The sequence below is a fragment of the Eulemur rufifrons genome, chromosome 7, assembly GCF_041146395.1.
Source record: "Eulemur rufifrons isolate Redbay chromosome 7, OSU_ERuf_1, whole genome shotgun sequence".
In the NCBI taxonomy this organism is placed as follows: Eukaryota; Metazoa; Chordata; class Mammalia; order Primates; family Lemuridae; genus Eulemur; species Eulemur rufifrons.
Genome location: NC_090989.1, coordinates 26,841,004 through 26,867,733, shown reverse-complemented (window position 1 = coordinate 26,867,733; position 26,730 = coordinate 26,841,004). Strand labels below are relative to the sequence as shown.

At 34.1% G+C, this 26,730-nt stretch overlaps 1 protein-coding gene across 9 annotated transcripts in view; it reads left to right on the top strand.

Annotated features, from left to right (window-relative positions):
* The window catches only part of USP25 (ubiquitin specific peptidase 25), a 137,236-nt gene that overhangs the window by 30,103 nt on the left and 80,403 nt on the right, over positions 1 to 26,730 (top strand). For 8 of the 9 annotated variants that reach the window (XM_069472442.1, XM_069472444.1, XM_069472438.1 and 5 more), the window contains exons 4-5: positions 7,618 to 7,741; positions 23,629 to 23,791. Coding sequence is in view for 3 of the 9 variants with exons in the window: in XM_069472438.1 (XP_069328539.1) it covers positions 7,618 to 7,741; positions 23,629 to 23,791 (287 nt within the window). In the remaining 6 variants the exon portion in view is untranslated. The remainder of the gene's footprint in view (positions 1 to 7,617; positions 7,742 to 23,628; positions 23,792 to 26,730) is intronic. The other variant, XM_069472445.1, reaches the window with a different exon arrangement.

The window sequence follows — 26,730 nt, the reverse complement described above, 5'->3', positions numbered from 1 at the left end:
AAAGGAAAGTAATACCACATATTGACTTAAGTTTTAGAGAAATTAGTGTAACACATTGGAATGAGTGTTAAATGATAGACTCTTCAAAAATTTATAATCAGTGTATTTTTTCCCTAAAAACAACTTGAATCATTTGGGAAGACCTTTTGGTTCTGTCCTGGAATTCTGGTTATGGTTATATTGCTTGGCCAGGCTAATAGTGATTTAAGATTCAAGTGGTAAATATGTACCATACTAGTGCCCCTATCCCTACTGAGGATAACTCACTATGGTGTTTGGAATTTAATTAATTGAACACTGATATTTTCTTATTCCCCAAATTTATTAAACAAGTAACTTCAGATAGAAAAAATAATAATGCAATGAAATTTAAGTCTTTTTTCCATAGACATTTCTAATACATCTGTTTTGATGATTTACCAAAAATCAAAGTTAAACTTAAAACTGATGCTTAATGGTATGAAAATTACTTCTAACTCATTAGATGCAATTAGGCACTTCAAACTGATTAGATGCATTCTATTAGATATGAACTGTGTATAGAATGACTTGTATAATTTTATGAGCATTCTTTAGTTTTTGGGCAGAATGATAGCCATGGGCCTTTGCACATTTTGTTGACTAATATGGAATATTAATTTCAGCTTTTTTATAAGCCAAGTTGAAAAACAATTAATGACAGAACTCTGGAATGACTCTTATTACTCACTTTCCTTACTTACCAATGTTGCCATTATAATTTTAGTGGCTGTTATTAAACACAGATCTAGACTATTTAGAGCTGAGCCATTCAGATACTGAAATTCAGTTTCTTGGTTGTACTGAATGCATTTTAAATCCTTAGCATTAGTGGCTATGATATTGGACAGGGCAGATTATGGTACATTTCTATTATCACAGAAAATTCTATGCAACAGTGTTTTACAAAATCTGAATTTAGTAGTGAGACGATTAGAAAAGTTGGAACATCTTAAGCTGACTGAAGGAAGGGGAGAATGGGAGTGTGGTATGGGAAACAATTTACATTGTGAATGTCTTCTTGCTTTTAAGTGTTCTTTTAATGTGATAACTTAATGCTATTTGTCCTTTCACAAAAATTTTGGATGGATAAGAGGACATGTTCTCAAGTCTTCTAATTAGTGCCACTATGAAGATAACTCAGTAATTTTAATCTCTATTGCATAGTCTTTATTTGTTCAACAATAGTTGTCAATTGTCTCTTAAAGCATCAGGTACTTTTAGAGGCTATTAAAAAACCGTACATAGTCTCAGTTCACATAGGGGAAAGACAGCCAGTACACAATAAATAAGCAATGTCAGGTAGTAAGTTCATGAGGAACAATAGAGCTGGGCAGAGAAACAGAGGGTGACAGAGGTGTGGTGTGGGTTGGACAGAGGGTATGCTATTTTAGGTAGTGTGGTCAGGGGAAGCCTCTTGGATGAGGACATCTTTGTACACATACCTGAGCAAAGTGCAGGAGTGAACCCGGTGGCTGTCTGAGGGGTGTCAATCCTGGGCCAGGGCCTGAGGCAGGACTGTGTTGGCTCTTTAAGTGTATAGTGAGGAACACAGCCTGGGTGAAGCTGAGTGAATGTGGTAGGAATGACAGTATTCTCATTTTCAATCTCCTGCTCCACATCTGATGTTCATATTTGCCTTTCTTTCTTAAGGGTATCCCCATTCTTCTGGTGGTGAATTTTTTTTTTTTTTTTTAAATAACTCTCCTGATCTACCAAAACAACCATTTAGTTTGCAGGTCTGTCAGTTTTTGTATCCAGACTTTTTATTTCAGTTGCTTCTGCCCTGCTACATATTCTTATTACACCTCTTATCAAACTCTTGTTCAACACTTGTTGAACAAACTCTCTTAACTCCCCAGAGTTTTTTCCCTGCCTAGAAATCTTTGCTGGTGGTAAGTATAAACATGGCTTATTAAGAAAAAATAACTCCTTACGTAGATAAGGAAAACAACAGAAGAATTTTTTTCCCCTTCTGAATTCAAAATCTTTGCATATATTGTAATTCATCTGGATTATGGTCTAAATAGGCTTTTGTGAACTAACTTGGAAATTTTATATCATTTAATATAGTATTTTCATGGGAAAGTGAATTATGAGCTATGCACAATGAATATATTTGAAGTCTAATTCATTGGTGAGTTGATGACTGCATATATTTTGGAATTAGCAGAGAAATGTTTGTTAGTTGGGATATAACTTTTATTCAAATGGTAATTCCTTCAAAAGTGAAAGATTTATTGGATATCACGTATTGATATGTATTTCTGACTTTACAGGAAAAATGTTTTAATTTTGACACTCTTAAGAATATAGATTACTGCTTATATGCTTTTGTAATGTGATTTTATATAGTGTTACCTAACTAACACTTCCACACATACGCTGTTGAATTGAGCTAATGCTAACTGGAGGGTTGGTAAAATCAAAGTTTTGACTGTTTTACCAAAATGTTACTTTGGCACAGATAAAAGAATATTTACAATGTTCTGGCATTTGTATATAGTTTTTATAAAGGCTAAATTTTTATAATTGACTTTTATCAATGAAAAATTGTTTACAGCCAGGCTTATTCTCAGTTCCTTTTGTAAGCCTATAAGAAAATATGGAGGCTAGTTTTCATTGTAAAATTGATAATTCATTACATGTTTTATGCAAATTATTGTTTCACTACGTTCAGAAAAATAAGAAATTCAGGTTTAACCACTCTATTAAAATAACATTTTATTAGTACTTTCTCAATATCTGGTATTAATTGTATGAATTTAGTATGTGGGTAGGTTACAGTATTCTTCTTTCAAGATTGCTGTGTTGTTCTAAAATATCCTATGGAAAGAAGCAGCTTTATGGAGTATTGGGAACGTCATTGAGAAAATTATAATTACAGTGAAATTACAGATGATAAATAAACCTTCTCCATTTCTTCTCCTGGCTTTTCAGTTAAGGACTCTTAGGCTCTTGTCTCAATCAACCTTTCTAGCATTAAAGACTACTATTCCTCCATAACAGGTATTATAGGCTCAAATTCCCAACTGGGATACAGATGTGCCTATATACTGAACCCCTCAACTATTGGAGATGCTGGAAGAGGCTAGGGTAGGTGGAGCCATTGACTGTGGTCAGTCTAGCCACAAGCAGCTTTATCCTTTTACACCAGTGTAAGGTACAAGTATTTTTTTATGTTTTCTATGTTGTAAGGGCTAGGCAGGTAATGTGAATGTGTGTGGCTGGCCAAGTGTAAAACAGTAGGAAGTGTTAGGGGTGTAGGCAAAATGGTGAGTGAATATTCTATTTAAGAGAGCTACTACTACTACTAAGATACTCTGACTTTGTCACAGTGATTATTGCCATGCAGGAATCATGTGCCCAGCTCTTCTGAGGTAACCGCCCCCCCCCCCCAAAGAAGGAAGGAGGAAATATCTGATCTCATGATCTTTATCTTTTGCTAATTCAAATTTTTTTTTTATCACATTGTGGAAAGCCAAAGAAAACAATCTTCAGTTATGATTTGTTTTATAAAAACATTTATGTCTAAGAATACAGAGTAGATGGTGGTTCTTGTATTTTGGATCTCAGGACCCCTTTTCTTCGTAAAAATTATCGAGGACATCAAAGAGCTTTTGTCTATATAAATATTTACTGTATTAGAGATTAAAACTGAGAAAGCTTTAGGGTATTGATTCATATTAAAATATCTGTTACGTTTGCATAAATAACATATTTTTATGAAAAATATATTTTCTCAAATTAGTGAGAAGAATACATTGTTTTATATTGCAAATTTCTAATGTCTGCCATATTAAGAGAGAGCTAGAGTCTCAAATCTTCTGAAGGTTTGCATTCTTTGCAATAATTGTTTTGGTTAAAATTTGTGAAGAAAATATGACTTAACATAGATATAAAATTAGAAAAGGAAGGAAGGAGTTATTTTAACTGACCATTCAGATAATAACAGATATTCTTTCAATACTATACCAAAAACTTAACGAATGGTGATTTCTTAAAGATTAGTTGCAGTGTGGAATCTGAGGTCACATCAGTGATTCTATGGTGGTATCAGTGATCTTTACCTGCTTTATTACATAAAATCCATTAATCTGTTTTTCTTTTTGAATGGATCTTTTACCCATGCATTATTTTGTAACACTGTGCATTGGTAATTTGAAAAGATTTCCTTCCAAATGTTGGAAGACTGTCTACTGTATAAGAAAAAATTGCATTTGTTAATATTTCCACTGATTTCACTAAAAAAGCTTTTTAGTATTGGGGAGATATCAAACTCACAGTGTTAGAAACAAGTTTTTCAAAGTTCTTATTTCTGCTTGAAAATTCCATATTAATTGTTGTCAACAAGTACTTTCACTTGTTTTCCTTAAAGTGATAGACTTACTTTTTTTTTATTTTTGAGAAAACGTCTGCCAAATACTGAAGTTTGAATAATCATAGTTTGTAGTTTGTCAGTTATTCTTTTAAGTAAAGTGTTGTCTGTAAAAAATTCAGTTCAGCTTGTAAATCAAACATTGCAGTAGTTAGCATTTTTTTCTTTAGCAACAGCATGCTCTGGATATGCAACAGAAGTACTTTATTCATACTTCCTATTTTGTCACATAGAATTTAAAAAATCCCACATAATTCAAGGCTTATGATAGTTTTTGCCTTTTCATTAAAGACATGATGCTAAAAGAAAGTGGTTTTTTTTTAATATAGTGAGCATGCATATTTGTGAGTAATACGGTTACTCATACAACCTTGGTGCTGCTGCCTTGATTTGTGTTAAGATGCAGCAGTTTTACCCACTGTTGTTTTGCATCATTAGTGCAAATGTGACCACAGTATAAAAGGCAGATAACATCTCAGTCTTATTTTAAGGATAATTTTTTACTTAAGGACTCTCCCACCTTCCGACACACTTTTTTCAAAGGGCCTCAGAGATCAATGGGCCATACTTGCAGAACTGCTAATAAAGTAGAAAGATCACTGAATTTAAGAGTTTAGAAGACTTAAATTTGAATCCTGTACACCATTCTCTATTCTTATGATGTTGTGCTTCATTTCTCAGAACTCTAATCATCTCGTTTATGAAATAGGGTGGGGGGAAAACCCATCTTGGCTTGTTTTCTTGCTTTTCTATTGCTTGAATTATAGTTGATAAATTATGAAAAGCTGTACGTGTAAGTTGTTGCTATTCCTAAATGAGTGTCTGTTCTTGCCCTTTGGGTTTAGTTGTCAGTCATGAAACAGTAAACATTCTAGATATTTTCAGAGAAGGAATTTAATACAGGGTATTAGGTTCTTAAAAAAATCAGTGGAAGGACTGAAGGAGGGATCTCTAGCACAGCCTTCTGAAATGACTCCCAGATCATTGCTGGACTGACCAGCCAGGGAAGCCACTCCCTCTGCCATGGTTAGGAAGGCTGCCTTTAGGACTACTGTGTTCAAGAACATACCTCTGTAGCTGCAGTCCAGGAAACAGGAAACCAGGATTAAGTAACTGCCACTGAACTATGCCTGGGCATTGGAATGCAGAGGCTAGTTGCCACTTCTGCCCTACCTCTTGACATCCCTGAAGCTGGAAATTTGATACTGGAATGCTGCTATGGGACAGCTTACATCTGTTCAATCATGCTGGAGAAAACAGCCAAAGGCAGCAGGATGATGACTTCCCCCTTGCTTCTGCCTTGCAAATTTCATGTTAGTGCATCCAATTAGTGTAATCTAGATTTTATCCAGAACCCTAACTGCAAGTGGATAGGGAAGATAGTTTTTTTTTTTTTGTTTTTTTTTTATCTTTTTAGTTTCTGTAGTTGAAGAAAACACACTCAGATGATGAGAGAATGGAGTCTGAGGGCAAATTGATAATATCCCTAAAACCTGTTTTTCTGCTTCTTTGTGATTTTCAAATTATTCCTCTCATTATTCTCTCTTTACTCCAGTTATAGACATTTTGATGACCAAGATAGCTCTCATTTTTATGAGACTTTTCATACCTACCTAGTCCTAGCCGCTGCTTCATCAGTATTTGAGCTAGACTGTCTAGTTCCAAGTGACACCCATCTTCAGTTGGGGTCTGGGTAGACTTGGATCTTGTAGCCAGTCCTTTGGCCTGCTGGCATATGTAAGATGCTCCATCATTTCACTTACTTTTCTGTATGACTCTCTTCATTTTACTTGATTGAATTTTTTGGGCCCTACTTAATATATATTTGTGTGATTTTTATTATATTCTCTGAAGACATTTAACAACAACAAAAAAGAATGGCCAGCTATTTTTTCTAATATTTTAAATATTCTTGTTAGCTACTCTTTGGAGAAAAAAGTATGGATGAATAATAATAGAAGTAGATGTTTGAAACCATCAGTATACGTTATATTTTTCTCATTAAATGTGGAATATTCTTTTCCAGTATCTATATAAAACCTTATAGCCAGATGGTAAAATGAATGTAACTTATCTCCCATCCTCTGTGCCTTTTGTTTCCATTTTGTAAAATTCTGTGATTACAAAGAAAAATAAATAATTTTTTAACATATCTAAAATACAAGTAAACCAAATGAATACAAAACATCTCTAAAATACAAACAAACATAATCCCAACCATGCAAAGATAATAACAGATACACTTCTTTCTCTTTATTATATTGTTTTGTAGCTTTTTACCACTTCTCTACTTAACAATATACTATAGTTCTTATTGTTTTAACGATATTGGAGTATGTATCATTGGCATCTTCTGGCTTAAGAAAATTGAGCATTATACATTTGGAAATTGTATTAAAAGTGGTTTTAATGAAAGTGGTATTAGTTGTAACCTTTATTCTTTGCAAAAAATACTTAATAGCATCAAGACTATTATCTTTTGTTAGAGAGGGCTGATTAGTTTCATTCATTTGTATATTTCTTTGTTTTTGTGAAATAAGAATCTTGTTTTAAATTATAAAGACTGCATGCTTATTAAATAATTTAGATGATACTGAGTGTTTAAAATTGAAATGAAAGATCCTTGCATTTCTTCCTCACATAACTCCTTTCCTTGGAGTTAACTGTTATTAACAGGTTGGCACATTCTTCCAGACTTTAAAAAATGTATATATAAACATGTATCTGTGGTCAGTTTCCGAAACATAAATTTTTGAGGGCTCAATTATTAATTATTATGATTTGATAAATCACATATAGATGGTAGTTTGGACAAAATGTAATTTGTATGTAATTGGTTTAACTTCATAATGCGTAAATATAAATGTTTAATTATGTTGATTTTAATTTTTGTTGAAAAACTGTTCTCAGCAGTCTTTCTGCTTATTAGTTTTTAATAAGAGACCTCATAATAATACTGAGATTATTCTGTAATGAAAAATGTATCTGCTCTTACTGCTTTAGGTATATTTTATAGAAAAGAACACTGAGTTGCCAAGTATAAACAATTAAAAATGTGTTTGCATTCTTTTTAGATATAGGCTCTTATAAAAGAAATACAAAATTAAGTTAGTGCTGACTTTGGTTTGAAAAGGTATATTGAGTATAAAAATCTCCATGATAAGAATTACCTTACATTTTGTTTGACTTTTAATTTTGAGAAAGATAGTTTTGCTTTTCAGATGTGATTGATCTCACTGGAGATGATAAAGATGATCTTCAGAGAGCAATTGCCTTGAGTTTGGCGGAATCAAACAGGGCATTCAGGGAGACTGGAATAACTGATGAGGAACAAGCCATTAGCAGGTAAAAACATAATTTGTATAAAGCAGATATAAGTATTATTTATAACTGAAATAATTGGCTTGAATTAATTTTAAGAAGTAGTAAGATGTACTTTGTTACTCTAAATTATTAATATGCATCTATGTTGTTTTTAAATTTTATATAACCCAAATCTTCATATTTTAGTTTTGATTGCAATTAGTCTTAGAGTTTTAGGATTTTAGAATGGCATTATGGGGCATTCAATTTAGGTGTATATTTTAATATTTTTTGATTCTCTTTCTTGCCCTAATCCCTTTTGGATACACTGCCCAATTCAACTAACAATAATTTATAACAGGAGTCAGCATACTTTTTTTGTAAAGAGCTAATAGTAAATATTTTTGGCTTTGTTAGGTGTGTGGTTTGTGTCACAAGGACTTGACTTTGGTGTTGTAGTGCAAAAGCAGCCATAGCTAATACATTATACAATGAGCATGGCTGTGTTCCAATAAATGTTGATTTACAAAAAAGGCCTACCAGCTAAATTTGTCCCATGGGCTATAGTTTGCCAACCTCTGATCTATAGTATGATAGTATGTTTAAATATATATATTTAAAAAAAAATAGGCAGAATTCTAAGATGTGTGCTAGAATGTGATTTTTGATTTAATATCTGAAACTTTTTAGTTTGAAACAATTTGATCCATCTAAGGACTAAATAAGTTGATTTTATTACTAAACAATGTTGATTAAAAAGAAACCCTTTAAATTATAACTAACCATAATCCTCTGAATAGCTATTTGGAGGCAGTGGTAACTCTATCTTACTGAAGAAGAAATTTAGCTTTCAAGAGGTTAAATGATTTTCCAAAGGTACACAGCTCAGATGGGTCTTATGACACTAGTGTAACTCAGCCCTTGGGTAGCAGAATGTACCAGCTTTCTCAGATAATTTCCCTTGGCACAATATCAATAGGATATTTCTTTCTAAATAATCTTAGATTACTGTGTAGTAGGAGATGTCTTAAAATACTATGCTTAGCAAGACACATATTTTTTCTTTGTACTGATACTTTTTAATGTCTTTGAATGTTACTTTGGAAACTACTTTGTAGGACATATTTATATTAAGATGTAAAGACTTAATTAAAATCCACGACCCCCCTCATTACTTGTGGCTAATATTTAATGCCAAGAATTTTAAATGAAAAAAAAAGGAGAATCATACTTAGGCTTGTTTTGTGAAGGATTTGAGAAATTACATGAATTAGATTTTATCTTTTTAATTTTAAAAATTGATTGGAATACATAATTGTCTTGAATAATTATAACACTTGACAGAACTTAAACTTTGAGAAAAATATTTTAAATATAAAATATGTGAGTTGGATTTCACATGTAAGAGGCATGATGATTTATGTAAAAAAAAGTTATAAAACAATATATATGACACAAATATCTTTAAAAGTATATATTTTTATTTATATGAATTTATATTTGCATATGAATATAAAGTTTGGAAGCTTATATACCCAGTTAGTAGTTCCATATTATGTGTTTTCTAATTAAAACAATGTGTACTAATTATATAATAAAGAGTAAAAGTAATTTAAAAGTTAAGGGATTAAGGCTATTCTTAATTTGATATCAAGTTCACTGTATCTTTATGTATTGTTTTGAGTACTTATTTTTGTCAAAATTGGAAAAAATACTCTTCAGATAATTCTTTTTCATTCTTGGTCTTGTAAATTTTAGGTTAATATAATCTTAAAATAGTATTTAATAAATATTTTTATTGTAGATAACATTACAGAGATTTGGCATAGTGTAATATGCCATAAAATTATACTCTCTAGAAGTAAAATAGTCATATTAATTTGCCATTGGAAAATATTTTTTTCTCATTAGGTGTAGATTTCAAAACTTTCAATTAATAAAAGAATGTCAAGTGCAAAATGTGCAGTTAAGCATATACGTAAATCACATTGTATCAGAAAAAGAGGATATGAGAATTTAAGCTAAACATTTGGCAGAGAGATATTTGTTGCTATGAGTTTTATTAAGGTGTAAGGACTCTGAATTCAAAAGAGAAAATGATGTATTTTAAAGGAAGAAATTTATATATCATACTTGAAAATAAATTTCCCTTTCTTCATTAACAAAATTCATATGAAAAAATCTTGCCAAATAAAATCTAAGATCATTTGACTATGATTATATTTCAGTAGACATACTTTAATATGAAGTCACACATTTAGACTACTACATTATTGTGTATAATTAGATGAGATAAAAGCCTGTCTTTTACATTTTACATCTTAAATCGTGTGTTTAGTCACTTATAAATTTCATGGTAAAATTTCTTAAAACATTTTAAAAGTATGCTTCTTAATATTACTTTTTATTGTAAGGATTGGATGTGTTTAATATAATTATCTCTGAGTTATCATTACTAGAGCACAAGTGGAGTATTGGATAGTTAAAATTTGTTGATACTCTACATTGTGACTGGTTTGTATCTATGGTATATTGTGAAAAATGGCTTGCCTCATGAAATGACTTTGAAGTAGCTCAGTAGGTAGAAGGTATAGGACTAAATTGTGACAAAGAGCACACCTCCAATTGTTTTAAGAAATGATAGACTCGGTTATTTGGACTAAATTTTCTGGTGGAAACAAACAGATTGTATTTTCTGTTTTATGTGAAGTATTTTAAAATCTTCTTAAAGTATTATGGACTAGTTAAGACAGTAAAGACTGAGATCAAGGACTAAAATCAGGGTGAAAGCAGGAACCCAAAGAAGTAAGTGCAGAGCACTGAAAGTAACTTTTTCATCTTGTGAATTTGCCTATGTGTATAAACCTGAGGAAGTCAAAGGCCATTGTCACTCTTAAGGTGGGGAGCCTTAATAGGAGATCATTTTTCTGATTAAATAGTATATCAAAGGCTGACATATTCACAATAGGGTAAATCAGAAGTATTCCTCCCCTTCACAAGCCTTAGAGCAATACAAAGATAATTACAGGTTGAGTATCCATAATCTGAAAATCTCAAATTCTCCAAAATTTGAAACTTTTTGAATGCTGACATTACGCTCAAAAGAAATGCTCATTGGAACATTTTGATTTTAGATTTTTGGATTAGGAATGCTTGACTGGTGTGGTGTAAATAATCCAAAATCTGAAAAAAAATCTGCAATTTGAAACACTTCCGGTCCCAAGCATTTCAGATAAGAGATACGCAATCTGTACTCACTCCACTGTTAAAAAATCAATGTGTTTCATTCCAGTGGTTATAACTTTACCTTTTTCCCCAATCATCCCTTACTTGTGCTTGAATTTTTATCCAGCAGGGTCACTTACAAGAGGAACAAGGACATTTTCATGAAATTTACAGGGACCCATTGACCAACATGGTCCACTATAGAGGAATCGGGTATGCAGTATTAGCTTTATGTTCTGAGATCATTCAGTCCAACGAGGAAACCCAGATATGTGAGCTGGAATTAAGTTTGTCTGGAAGTCACCTTGAAGGGTTTGCCAACCAGGACAGCATGGAGTTGCCACTGGAGAAAGAAAGATTATGTCTTGAATAGTCAGGGTAGAATTCTGAATTTTTAAAGTAGGTCTGTATAAATCCTACTTTTTCATCCTGATCGTTACTCAGGATGCAGCTGTGAGAGAGAACTGCTTTAAGAAGGTGTGTGAAACAGGAGTAGATGAGGGAGGCAGAATTAGAAATCTTTTAAAATTGGTTCTTGAGAAGGATTCCAGTGCTCAATAGTGATACCTGTGGATGGTAGGGAGTATGGAAGGTCCATCCAATAACTAGCAACCCATTTTTGAGTAGCTTTTATTATAAAAGGTACATCATGTCAGATTACAGATGGCCTGCAAAAGTTGAAAATATGACACAGGTAAGTTTCAGGGACCACAAAGGTATGGCAGGAGTTGACTGATGAACAGCAACAATGTAATTTGAAAAAGTGTCAGCAAAGTGAGGCACTACTGATAGTCCCAAGAAGAGGGGTCATAGGTTTGATATAGTCAGTCTGTCAGGAGTGGGCAGGAGACACACTCTTTGGAATGTGGCCTCCCTCACCCCAAGATACACAGGTTAACTTTTGATAGGAGTCACATATCTGATGCACAGTGGTAACTTCTGTATCAGAAGCATTGAGTTTCTTAATTTGTACTTAGTATATGATCATGACATGTTTCCGTGTTTGGTACCATGATAGATGGTGGAAGTGGTGGTGATCTCGGTGATGCAGCCTCAATCAGAAGCTTAATTCTAGTCGTCTCCTTGGAGAGCTAACAGGCACCACTACATATCCATCACAATGGCTAAAATTTAAAAAACTGAGAGGAGGTGATCTCAGCAAGATGGCCAACTAGGGTTGCCTGGCTCTTATACCGCCAACGAAAAGGAAATAAAACGATGAGTAAAAAAACCACATCTTTGTCTGGAGTGACTGGAGCAGTGCACTGAAGAGCACCCAGGGAACAGTGAAACCCCTGTAGAGCATAGAAGCCCAGGATAGCTCCACAGAACGGCGAGCAAGGCATCCTGACCCTGCCACGCTGTCTGCCCTGCTGGGATCATATCAGACAATGCTGGGAGAGGGCTCTTCTTACAGGAAAAAGGTCAGTTGGAAACTCTTGGCGATCCTCATCACTGCCACATATGCTGGCAGTCATTGCTACAGGAGGGTCCCCCAGTCTTCACAGGCCCTGAGTCTAGTGTGAACAGTTGCCAGGAGTGTGCACAGCTACATTCCCCTGGAGCAGCAACCCCCTTGACATTCTCTTCCCCCACAACCCAAGTGACTGTAGCACAGTGCTATCTTGAACCTGAACCCACATCTGGAGTGCATCTTACCCTGGGGGCCAGTAGCCACCAAACCCTTGCATCCCTGAGGCATTGCCTTCATTGCACTAAATTCATGTGAGTACCTACAGCACCAATACCTTGGCTACCTGGAGCCTAAGCCCAGAGGAATGAGTGAGCCCCCAGTGACCAAACCCATGAGGCACTGTATCACCCAAGGAAACAGGTGGGCCTGCATAGCACACAGGCCCCCAGGAGCCACCAGACCTGTGTATATCTGCCCCTGGAATGATAGCTGGCCCAGAGCGGGTGGCAGCTCTGTCCTACCAGACAAAGTACCCCAGAGCTGATAGGCCTGCATGTATTTACCCCTAGCTCGGCAGCCACCCTGGAGGCTGTTCCACACCACTGCAGAGGGTTGTTTGCAGCCTCCAGGCCACGTTTGTCTGCCCTTGGCCCTACAGCTGTCCCAGAGGCACCCTGTTGCACAGGTCAGTCCTGCCTCACTATAGAGTCATGTGCAGCCACTGGACCTGCCTGCACCCACCTCTGGCCTGACAACCATCTTAGCAGTGACCTCACCATTCAGGAAAGTCTATCCTACAACCTGTTGGCCCACATACAACCACACATGCCTGGCCAACAACAAGCCCAGTTCCCCCACCCCCAGCAAAATCATGTCACTACAGTCACAAGCTCCTGTAGGCTAGGCCACTGGGATAATCACAGACATAGCAGGTTAGGATTATCACTAAAGAATCTATATGGAGACCACACTACTGAATCCACCCAGAACCAAAGCCAACATACCATTTCCAAGTGGCAGCCTAGGACCTAGCTGTAGGAAAAAAACTTTTCCTATGAAAGCTACTCTATTACATCTGAAAAACCAGTTGTCCCACCAGATGTGCAGATGTTAACATAGGGACAGAAAAAACATGAAAAAGCAAGGAAACATGACAGCCCCAAAGGAATACAATAAGTCTTCAGTAACAAACCTCAAAGAAAAGGATATTTATGAAATGCCTGAAAAATAATTCAAAATAATGATCTTAAGGAAATTCAGCAAGATGCAGGAGAATACAGACAAGCAATTTAATAAAATTAGGAGAACAATTTATGATTTGAATGAGAAATTCAGCAAAGAAATAGATATCATAAAAAAAGAGCCAAATAGAAATCTCAGGGCTGAAGAATTCAATGAATGAAATAAAAATACAGTTGGGAGCTTCAGTGTCAGACTAGATCAAGCAGGAGAAGGAATTTCTGAACTTTAAGACAGGTCTTTTGAAATAACCCAGTCAGAGGAAGCAAAAGAAATAAGAATAAAAAAGAATGAAGATGCCTTTGAGACTTATGAGACTCCATTAAATAAGCAAATATTCACATTATAGGAGTGCCAGAGATAAAAAGAAGTGGTGAAAAGCAAAGAAACCTGTTTAAACAAATAATAGCTGAAAACATCCCAAATCTTGAGAGTCATATGGACATCCAATCCATTAAACTCAAAGGTTTCCAATGAGATTCAACTCCAAAAAATCTTCTCTGAGGCACATAATAAACTGTCAAAAGTCAAAGACAGAATTCTGAAAGCTGTAAGAAAAACATCAAGCCACATAGAAGAGAATCCTCATTAGAGTATCAGCAGAGTTCTTAGCAGAAACCTTTCAGGACAGGAGAGAATGAGATGACATATTCAAAGTGCTGGAAGGGAGGAAAAACAAAAACAAAAACAAAAAAACACCTGTCAGATGAGAATACTAACCCACGAAAGCTGTCCTTCATAAATAAAGGAGAAATAAAGGCCTTCCCAGACATTAACTGAGGGAATTCATTACCACTAGACTGGCATTACAAAAAATGCTTAAATGAATGATATACTAGGAAATGGAAGGATGATAATGTCATGAAAACGTGAGACTATAAAAATCACCAAGTATAGGTAAATTCATAACGGTACTCAGAATACCCCAGTGCTGTAATGGTGCTATGTAAATCCTTTAGTCTTCTAGTATTAAAGATTTAAAGTAAAAAAAAGGTTAAAAACATCAACAGCTACAATTAGTGGCTAAGGAATACAGAAAAGACGTAATTACAGAATAAGGAATACAGAAAAGATGTAAATTAAAGCAACCAAAATACAAATTGTGGAGGGGAAGGGAAAAGCATCTAGGTTATTTTTATGCTACCAAAGTTAAGTTTTTATCAGCTTAAAATAGTCTATTATAACTACAAGATTCTTTATGTTAGCCCCATGGTAAACACAAGAAAAGAATTAGAGTACATAGATAAGAAGAGAAAGGAAAGAAAGCTTATTGCTGTAGACAACCACCAAACCACAGAGGTAAACAACAAGAGTGGAAGAATAGAACAAAGGATCTTGGAAACAACAATAACAACAACAACAAAAATCCTGAAAACAATTAACAAAATGGCATAACTCCTTACCTGTCAATAATACCCTTGAATGTAAATGGATTAAATTATCAAATTAAAAGATACAAAGTGAGTGAATGGATAAAAAAAAACAAGACCTCACTCTATGTTGCCTACAAGAGATACACCTCATTGTTAAAGACAAACATAGACTGAAAGTAAAGGGATGGAAAAAGATATTCCATGCAAACACAAACTAAAACCAAGCAGGACTAGCTACATTTGTATCAGATAAAGTAGACTTTAAGTCAAAAACTGTAAAAAGAGGCGAGGTCATTTTATAATAATTAACAAGATAAAACAAATTTATATACATATGCAGCCAACACTGGAGCACCCAAATATATAAAGCAAAGATTATTTGATCTAAAGGATGGAATAAACTGTGATACAATAATAGTAGGAAATATCAATACTCCATTTTCAACAATGGACAGATCATCTAGACAGAAAATCAATGAAGAAACATTGGACTTAAATTATACCATAGACCAAATGTACCTAACAGACATTTACTGAACATACCACACAACAGTTGCAGAATACACATTCTCCTCACCCACACATGGAACATTCTCCAGGATAGATCATACATATGAGGCTACAAACAAGTCTTAACAAAATTTAAGAAGATAGATGATACCAAGTATGTTTTCTGACCACAATAGTATGAAATTAGAAATCAACAACAAGAAAAACTTTGGAAACCTGCAGATAACATGGAAATTAAACAACATGCTCCTATAACCTAAGGGTCAGTGAAGAAATTAAATGGGAGCTTAAAAAGTTTCTTGAGAAAAATGAGAACGGAGACACATTATACCAAAAAGCTGTGGAACACAGCACAAGCAGTTATTAGAGGGAAATTCATAGCAATAAGCACCTACATCAAAAAAGAAGAAAGGTTTTTAATAAACAACCTAACCATGCACCTCAAGGAACAAAATTGGTAGAAGGAAATAATAAAGCTCAGAGCAGAGATAATGAAATAGAGACCAAAAAAAAAAAACCAAAAAAACCCCCAAAACAACAACAACAAAAAACCAAGAATCAAAAGACAAAAGTGTTGGTTTTTTAGAAAAGGTGAACAAAATTGACAAACCTTTAGCTAGACTAAGAAAAAAGGAGAAAAGATCCAAATAAATAAAACCAGAGGTAAAAAAGGAGACATTACAAATGATTTCACAGAAATACAAAGAATCATGAAAGACTATTACGGAAACTATATAGCAGCAAATTTGAGAACATAGAAGGAATGAATAAATTCTTGGATATAACTTACCAAGATCAAATTATGAAGTATAATCTCTGAACAGACCAATAAGGAGAGAGGATATTGAATGAGTAATAAAAATTTTCTATCAAAAAGCAAAACTCACATCCCAAAGGCTTCTCTGCTGAATTCTACCAAATACTTAAAGAAAAACTAATATCAATTCTCAAACTATTACAGAAAATTGAAGAGGATGGAATACTTCCAAACTCTTTTTACGAGGCCAGTATTCCCCTGATCCCAGAACCAGATGAGGACACAACAAAAAAAGAAAACTACAGGCTAATATCCCCGTTGAACATAGGTGTAAAAGTTTGCAACAAGATTCTGGCAAACTAGGAAACTGAATTGAACAGCACATTAAAAACATCATCAACTGTGATCAAGTAGGATTCATCCCAGGCATGCAAGGATGGTACAGCATATACAAATCAATAAATGTGACGCATACATTGACAAAAAGAAAAACAACATATGATTATTTCAATAGATGCAGAAAAAGCATTTGACAAGATTCAACATCCCTTTATGATAGAAGGTTATGTACCTCAACACAATAAAGGCTGTATTTGATAAATCCATAGCTAACATTATACCGAATGAGGAAAAATGGCATTTTCTGTAATATCAAAAACATGACAAGGATGCCCACTTTCACCACTCCTACTCAACATAATGCTGGAGGTGTTAGCCACAGCAATTAGGCAACAGAAAGAAATGAGGCATCACATTGGAAAGGAGAAAAGTCAAATTGTCACTATTTGCAGATGACATAAACTTATATATGAAGAATCCTAAAGAATCTGGTAGAACTAAGAAATGAATTCAGTAAAGTTGCAAGGTACAAAATCAACATATAAAAATCAGTTTCTGTACACTAATAGTGAATTTCTGAAAAAGAAATCAAGAAAACAATTCCTTTTACAATAGCTACAAGATAAATAGTATACCTAGGAGTAAACTTAACCAAAGAGGTGAATGATCTCTATACTGAAAACTATAAAACACTGATGAAACCAATGAGGATACAAACAAATGGAAAGATATCTCATATTCATGGATTGGAAGAATTAAAATGGCCAAAGCAGTCCTGACCAAAAAGAGCAAAGCTAGAGGCAACATACTACCTTATTTCAAAATATACTACAAGGCTATAGTAACCAAAAAAGCATGGTATTGATATAAAACAGACACGTATACCAATGGAACAGAATAGAGAGCCCAGAAGTAAATTCACACACCTACCCAACTGATTTTTGACAAAAACTTTAAAAGATCTGGAATACATAATAAGAAATGTGTAAGAACTTCCAAGAAGGAAATTATTAAATATCATTGAGGTATATTAAGGAATAAATATTTTGAAATATATGCTGTTTTATGAATTAGAACATTGTAAAACTGATCAGCTCTTCTTAAATTAACTTATGGGTTTAGTGTGATCCCAATTAAAATACCAATAGTTTTTTGTTTCTTTTTTAAGGAAATCAATAGATGATTCCTTCCTTCCTTTTCTTTTTTCTTCTTGGTTGATCTATACAGCTTAAATGATATGCATGTTTTTCAGTGAGTATAGTACTTCCCAAAAAGGGGCTTAAAAGATGAGCTAAAGTGAGATATTTTCAATATTATTGCTATGTACAATTTAAATAGCAATACAAAAGAAAATAACACTTCCTGACACACACACACACAAACACACACACACACACACAAAACTGTATAAGAAAATTTAAGGGAAGGTGAGCATTTACCAAGTGTAAGTGTTTTAAACATTTGGCATAGTATGTGGAAGGAAAAGAGACAGCGAAACATTTTCTCTTCCTTTTAAGTTGCTGAATGTCAAGGTCATGACCAGTGTTGAGAAGATAAGAAAGCAGGTGATGTGTGGTTGGAGCTGGTATTTGATTTGTGGCTTATGAGTTTGCCTCTCAGCATGTTACATTTTGTTATAGGCTATTTCTAAGCTCTCTGAGATTTGCGGTGTTTATTTTTTCTCTCTCTCTACTGCCAGCTTTAATACCTGGAATTTAGCTATTGCATACCTTATACTTCAAAGCTTGGGTAGTATCACCGGTAAGGTCAGGGAAGGAACCCTTATGTAGGATTTAGATTTATAAAAAATTTGGAATTATAGTACCAGTATTGAATTATAGAAAGGGACAATGCTTGGAAATAAAGTAGTATTTGGGATAGAGGTTTGGCTTTTGCTTAAAAGAAAAAAAAAGTAATAGCATCTAATGTTTTAATTATCTGTTTACTTTAGAAATTTGTTTAGCTCCTACTATTTATCCTGTGTGCTCTAGAGGTAAAACAATCTGTGTTTCTACCCTCCAGATGCTGGTGGGAGACACTGGTTGATTAATATTTTTGGTGCAGTGATAGTGTATTTATGAAGTTATTTAGGAACCAGTAGGAGGTGGTAGGAAACCTACGGAGGCATGTTATAAGGTCCTGGTGATATTAAAAGAGAATATGTTGAAAACTTTAAATCAAAGAGATTACAAAATTGTAGCATTCCTTTTTCGTTTACCATCTTTTTTTAGCACCATAATTCTACCATATGTTATGGTTAAGGAATATTAAAACTATTTCTTTTAAATACATATTTTTGTTATGATGAATGATAATATCTACCATATCACTGAATTGAGCTATATGAGTAATTAATATATATACTAAGTATAAATGTGGTTTAGGAAATGGTTATGATTTTATTTTTAAATCTTAAGTGATTTTTGAAGAGCAATGAGCAATTACATGTATCTCTTGAGCACTAAGCAAACAGTTAATTATAGTCTGTACCTAATTTGACCTCTGTAAAGAAAGGCATAGAGGAATGCTGGGAAGATGGTGTCTTGGTTTATACCTCTAACTTCCTTTCTCTTACTTCCTTTCTGCTTGCTCCTAGAACTACATTTGAAGCCATACATTCTCCCAAGTCCTGTGAGGGGAGAGGGTAGACAAGAGAACGAAAAATCTTACTTTATCTCATTGCATTAATGTATCATTTGTATTACATATTTTGTATGTAAACATACAAATCAAGAGGTGTATGTTGTTCGGTGGGGAGAGGGGCAGAAGAGGGGGATAAGGAAATTGACAAATTTAAAGCATTAAAAAACCCCCGAAACTTCCTGGGGTTTAATAGTCTTAACCAGATCTGGAATAAGAAAAATATTATCATCTCAGGGTAGTCTAGGTTGTAGATTTAGGTTGGGTTGTTGACCATTATAGGGATCTTGAGACCTACTTTTTTTGCTCAATCTGATCTTGAGACCAAGTCCCATTGTATTATTACTCCATGTGATTCATATATGAATTTTAAGTTTTGCAGATTGGTTGTATTTTGAAGAAATTAGATATTCTCAAGTTTTCTGTAACTAATATATGTGTGATCCATTGCCTGCTCTTTATATTAGGTCATTGAATATGAAATGTCCTGTCCGATTTCTAATCAAAAGTTTAGTTTATTATATCTCAAACAGGAAGCTGTACAATCAATCAAAGTATGCACCTAAACTGTTGACACCGTTTTGCCATCTTAATGGTAGCTTGTTTATGCCAGCAGCAAAGAAGCCTGGAGAGTGAGTGGCGATGAAATCACGAAAGGTGTTTTCTACAGCTTGTTGAGAACTGAATGTTTTTCCTTGCAAGAAGTGGCCCAAAGCCTGGAAGAAATGGTAGTCAGTTGGTGCAAGATCTGGTGAATACTGTGGATGACAGAGAGTTTCCAGGTCGAGCCTCTGTAGTTTGAAAAGCATTGTTTGTGCAACACATGGTCAAACATTGTCTTGAAAGAGGATTGGTCTGTCTCTATTGACCAGTCTCTGCTGATTAATCACAAGCATCCTCATCGTCTCGCCTAGTTGGTTGCAGTAGACATCTGCCGTAATCCAAAGGTCCCCAATCTTTTTGGCATCAGGGACTGGTTTCAAAGAAGGCAATTATTCCATGATGTGGTTGGGGGGAGAGCTCAGATGGTGATGTGAGTGATGGGGAGCAGCTGTAAATATAGATGAAGCTTTGCTTGGCTACACCCTCTGCCCCCTGCCACCTCCTTGCTGTGTGGCCTAGTTCCTGAGTTTTATGAAAGACAATTTTTCTGCAGAAGGTGGGGGGAGTGGTGGGTGGAGCTCGGGCAGTGATGCGCAGCTCAGTTCCTAACACGCAGAGGACCAGTACTGAGCCACAGCTGTAATTGATTGACCAGGTTTCATGAAGCTGTAGTGGATAATACCAGCACTGCACCACCAAACAGACACCATTAGCTTTTTTTTAATGAATATTCATCTTTATCCACCTATTGTGCCCAATGCTTGCAATTGTCAAAAAGAATCCAGTTTTCATCACACATAACAATATGCTGTAGAAATGGTTCAGCTGTATGCTGTGACGGCAAAGAAGGGCAAGCTTTGAGATACTTTCTCTTCTGACGCCCATTTAATTCATGCGGTGCCCATCTATCCAGCTTCTTTACCTTGCTGATTTGTTTCAAATGGTCCAATATTATTGGAATCGTAACATCAAACCCCACTGCTAATAAACGTGTAAGTTGAGATGGATTCGCTTCCAGTACAGCTTTCAGCTTACTGTTGGTCCCAGAACCCAGGTCACCTCCCTGGCTCATTTGCAAGATTAAAATCACCAGAACAAAACCTCTCAAACCATTGACTTACTGTGGGTTCATTAGTCATAGCCTTCCCAAACACTTGTTATTTCAAGCTGTCTATGTGGCATTGGTTCCACGTTGGGGCTCATATTTGAAAATAACACGAATTTTTTACTTATCCACGGTTTCACAAAAATTGCTCTTAAAAAAATTTGGAAGATAATCACAAACCAAATCATGCGTTTGAAAGATTGAAGATATACCTTCAGAATAAAAATAAAGCAAGAAGTGTCAAAGTGCAGTGTCAGAGATATCAACTGTCAAACTTAGTACATAAGGAAATCGGGCACTTCATACTTAATAACTTAATATGTGTGATTTAGTCTGTTGGCATTATTTAGAAGGATGATTTGTGTATTTTTAGTATTTTATTATAATTGGTAGTCAAAATATAATGGTAGAAGTTCATCTACTGGGAGATTCAGGATTGAGTGTAGTTATTCTAGACTTTTGACCAGTTTACACTTTTAGAATATGCTCTAGAATCCTTTTTAAAAATGATTATATATGTCTAACTGGTGCTAAGCAATTGCTGAGTACCTCTTCTATCTCTTATATGGGATCACTGGTACTAATTGTTGGTATTGTGTCTACCTTTTCTAGAACTTATTGCTTGTTTTAGTTTATTTGTCTTTGATTACCAAGATAGAAATACATTTACTTTGTACTTGTAAATATATGTATGTATTACATTGGAAACAAAATTTCTAAATGAAAACACTGAAAGTCAATAAAAAGTTAAATATATCCTCTATATACAGCAATCTTTTGTATTAATGTTATCTTTTGTATACTGTGCATTATCTTTTCTCTTTTGAGCATAGTCTCCTTATACAAATTCAGTTTGTTCCAGTTTATTATTATTATTGTATTATATAATGTTGAACTGTACAATGTCACCACTATGAGGTCTCTCAAGGTGGCTCTTTGACTTTTTATGTCTTCCTTGTATCTTGAAAAGTTGCTTTCTAGCAATAGTGGGATGTTCTGATTTTCCTCTGCCCCAATTCATCTAACTAAATACCTTCCAAGGAGTTCTGGTGTCTCATTGAAAAAAGCCTAGGGTCTGGGGTTGCGTGTGGGAGTTAGTTGATTTTTGGCAAAGTGTACTGCTGGTAATGTTAGGTCACTCTTAAAAGTGGCAGAGGTGTAAACTGTTTATTTTTCAATATATGCATTTACTTTGATCTTTATATTTTAACATATAATATTGTGTTACCCACTTTTAAAAGTATGTGGTTTTTTTGATTCCCAAAGACTTTCTTCTGTATTCACAGAGGATATTTTAAGTAATGATATTTTGGACTACTGCTATATTGTATCTAATGTCGTATTGTAAATACTACTATTAGGAATAAATGAATATTATTTTGACATTAATTTAATAGGATAAATTCTTCAGGATAAAGATGATGTATGAATGAGATTTTTCTTGAGAAGCCAAAAAGTTGGAAAAACTAATTTTTGCTCAGATCTTTATAACTACCACAAAGTGGGTTAAGATACTTGAATGTTATTTATATTTATTTAGAATAGTAACTAACACATTTCATGAGCAGGCAAAATGCTTGATTAGTTCCTATGTGGGAATTAGGATTTCCCAGTAATAATGATAGGTATGTTGTTGAATGTTTAGGAGCAGGAAAAGAATCATTAAGCAATTTAGCATTACTCTTGCCATATTTACATACATTTAAGATATTCTGTAGGTGAGTTTAATAATCTTCAGTTATTTTGATATTTATTTTATTAGGTTTTTCCCAAGGCAAACTTTTTTTTTTTTTTTTTTTTTTTTTTTTTTTTTTGAGACAGAGTCTCACTCTGTTGCCCGAGCTAGAGTGCCGTGGTGTCTGCCTAGCTCACAGCAACCTCAAACTCCTGGGCTCAAACGATCCTACTGCCTCAGTGTCCCAAATAGCTGGGACTATAGGCATGCGCCACCATGCCCAGCTAATTTTTATATATATATATATATATATATATATTTTTTTTTTTTAGCTGTCCAAATAATTTCTTTCTATTTTTAGTAGAGACGGGGGTCTCGCTCTTGCTCAGGCTGGTCTTGAACTCCTGACCTCGAGCGATCCTCCCGCCTTGGCCTCCCAGAGTGCTAGGATTACAGACGTGAGCCACTGCGCCCGGCCCCAAGGCAAATTTTTGAGTGAAGACATGAACATATAAGTATTATTTTTTTTTATTTGGCTGTCATAGAGTCATAGATCTCTAGAACTGAAAGGAACTGTAGAATTTACCTCATTTAACTTTGTTTAATAGAAGAGAAAATAAATGGTCAGAGGTAAAAGTGTGATTTGTTCAGTTCAAAGTAATTGTTATAAAAAGTGGTGATTATATTATATTGTATAGATGCATTTTAATACATTTATGTCTCAGAAAATTTTTCTAGGTGCCATATTCCTGATACTAAACCTCTAATTTGTTGAACATAATGTAACATCATTTCTGTTACATATAACACTGTCTTTTTGTGTTTGACATTTCTTTTTTCTTAGGAAGAAAGGCTGCACTTCTCTTTATCTGTTGACATTGCCACTGTTAAAACTAACGTTTATTTGAGTAAACTTAGCATTAAATATTACTTTCCCAAATGCATTATCTAGAGCTTATGTCATCAAAGTGCTTAGATTTTATGATATGCTATTGCCTGGGGTACAGCATTATATATAATACTGTATTTTTTTTTCATCATTGTTTAAGAGTTCTTGAGGCCAGCATAGCAGAAAATAAAGCATGTTTGAAGAGGCCACCTACAGAAGTTTGGAGGGATTCTCGAAACCCTTATGATAGAAAAAGGCAGGACAAAGCTCCTGTTGGGCTAAAGAACGTTGGAAATACTTGCTGGTTCAGTGCTGTTATTCAGGTAAGGATCTTTATTCAGCTTTTATTTGGTGGGCATGATAGCAATGGAAAATGGATTGGGTTGTGTTTCTTTTAACTTTAGGCAAGTTTTTTATATGCTGTTCTGTCTAGTGAACTAGTTTGGGGATTCCAATATCCCCCCACCCTTCTCCACTTTCCACTTCCCACTGCCTATATGGAGTTTTAAGAGTAGAGCACTGCCTATGCCTTTCACTTATTTGGAATGAATTTCTCCCTCCTCCCAGTTATTAGGAATTGTTGTTGGGGTGGAAAGAAAATATTTTTGTATATATTTCCCTGCAAATTTAGGCAAACATTGTAACCAAGATATGAAACCAGAATTGGCTTTTTGTGGTTCAGATCAGATTTATTTGTAAATACTGGAAAATTATAGTCATTTAAATAATATTTTAATATGAAGAGGCATTTTGACATTGGTATAGATTTACAAATAGATAATTCTCTGCATATATGAGAATGATATAAAGAATAAATATTGATAAATCCAGAATAACACATTTTCTTTTTAATTAAGACAGTTCTTAATTATATGTTTCTTGAGCAGCTTATTCTAAAATAAGACATATGTGTATGTGTAGATATCCATCCTTTTCTCAATTTGGAATAGTTTTCTTTTTAATATGGTGTTTAGCTTGATTTCTTTTTTTAGAATTTTTAATGTTAAATGACTATTGTCATAATTCTTTACCATGCTCAGGTAACATTGATGATTGTGTTTGTTTTGCATTGTTATACAGGAAATATCTGAGGCTAGGTGATTTGTAAAAAAAAAAAAAAAAAAAAGAGGTTTATTTGGCTCATAGTTTTGCAGTCTGTGTAAGAAGCTTGGTGCCAGCATCTGCTTCTGGTGAGGTCCTCAGGAAGATTTTACTCATGATGGAAGGAGAAGGGGGGGCAGGCGTGTCACACGGCAAGAGAGAGAGGAGTTGCCACACTGTTAAATAACCAGCTCTTGCTTGAACTAATAGAGCAAGAACTCACTCATTACCGCAGAGAGAGGCACCAAGCCATTCATGAGGGATCCACCCCCATGACTTAGACACCTACCAGGCCCCCACCTCCAACATTGGGCATCAAATTTCAACATGAGATTTGGAAGGGACAAATACCCCAACTATATCAATAATGTTATTCATCAGATTGAAAAACTTTAAATAAAATGATCTGTGAATAATTACGTCTTTAATTTTTATCACTTTCTAGGAAAATTACTATTTTGTGTTTATTTTCATAAAACGGTTGAACTGTAGTTTATTATTTATTGTTCCTGATGAGTACTTTGACATCAGTGGACATGTTATGCTATTTTTTTCTATATTCAAAATACCTCTTTATAACTTTCCAAACCTGTGTGCATGACAGCTTAAATTTTCAAGTAATATCATTGGCAACTAAATGGTCATTCATTTCATTTTTTACAAGCTTGTTATTGTTTTCTCTAGATGATTAATCTGTAATTTTAACTTTTTATATACTTCAGTATTATAGTTTTCTCCTCCTCCCCCTTTTTGTTTCTGGCACATAACACCATATAATTTGCTTTCCTTTGGTTTTCTGGAGTTGCCTCTTTAATATGCTTTGGTGCATGCTAGTAAGTAATATGCTATGTTATTAGTTTTTCAACATTAAAATGTTAAGGAATACTTGGATTAACATAAATCTATAGTAATATCTTTACTTATAGCCTTGATTATGGATTATTTATTCACTCAGACACCAAAAACAGTATCTAAAATTTTATTTGATGTATTTGAGTCTCTTAGATTTTTTAATAGGCTATTTCACTTGTCCTATTTATTATTAACGTTTTGTACATTTTATAACTTAGATATTATTTTAAACTATGAAGGAAAATTTTAAGGCTGTGATCTGAATGTTCATAAATATGGTTTGCTGACTGTATTTGGTCAAGTAGATGCCGTCCTAACATCATTATAGCCAATGATGTTTAGAAGCTTCTTTTAGAAAAGTATAAGAAGAAAGAAATTACTTGTAAATAATCAATATTTATTAGTTAGAATAGGTTTCTTTATTTCTCTTTCCTATATTTATAGGAAAGGCCTATTTGAAGTGATAAATTAATATTAATAGATATAGGATACCCACCTTTTGTTTTAATAGGACTAACTTCTTTTACTATCTCAATTCAAACTTAATACTGTACGTACATCTATTTCTACCCTAAGTCAGTTTGCTGATGTTAGCCTTTGCTTTACATTTTAGATTCTTGGTGATTTTTGGTGGGGAGGGAATGGGCTGAAAAAATTTGCTTTCTTTTTCTAAATTACTAGCTTATTAAAAACTAGTAATTTTACTAGTTTTAAAATTTTGTCTAAGTTTAGTGACTGCTTAACTCCTGACATAGGCAAGTATAAGGTATTTGGGATTATTAATTTTTTCTTTTGGAGAAATCTAAACACCTAGGAGAAGTAGTATCTAAGCTTAAAAATTTGGGTTATAATGGCCTAAGAAGATAGGCCTTTTCTCCACTTTTAGGGGTAGGGAAAAACATTAAGCTTCAAATTTTAGAAAATTGTGAGTAGGCAGGCAAATTTTTTTAGAGAACACTTGAAGTTTTATTTTTTATTGTAATTTTAAAGTCTATTAAACTATTTTTAGTAGCTTTTTATCTTTAGTAATTAGAATCTTTTCTTTTTTTATTTTCTGTCATAAAATAATTAACTGCTTTAATTCCCAGATATAAACTGAGATGTAGCAGTTTACCATCATAAATGAAACTTCTCACTTACGAAAGAAAAGTTGGGCAGAAAATCTGCTTTAATGTTTGAGGTTTTTATTGTTTTCCAGAGTAAGTTGGAACTTGTTCAAACTGTGACGTAAATGTAATGTAAAGTTTAAATTACAGAATTTTCTCAGAGTTGGGATTTACTTAGTTGGAAGGACTATTATGAAACAAGT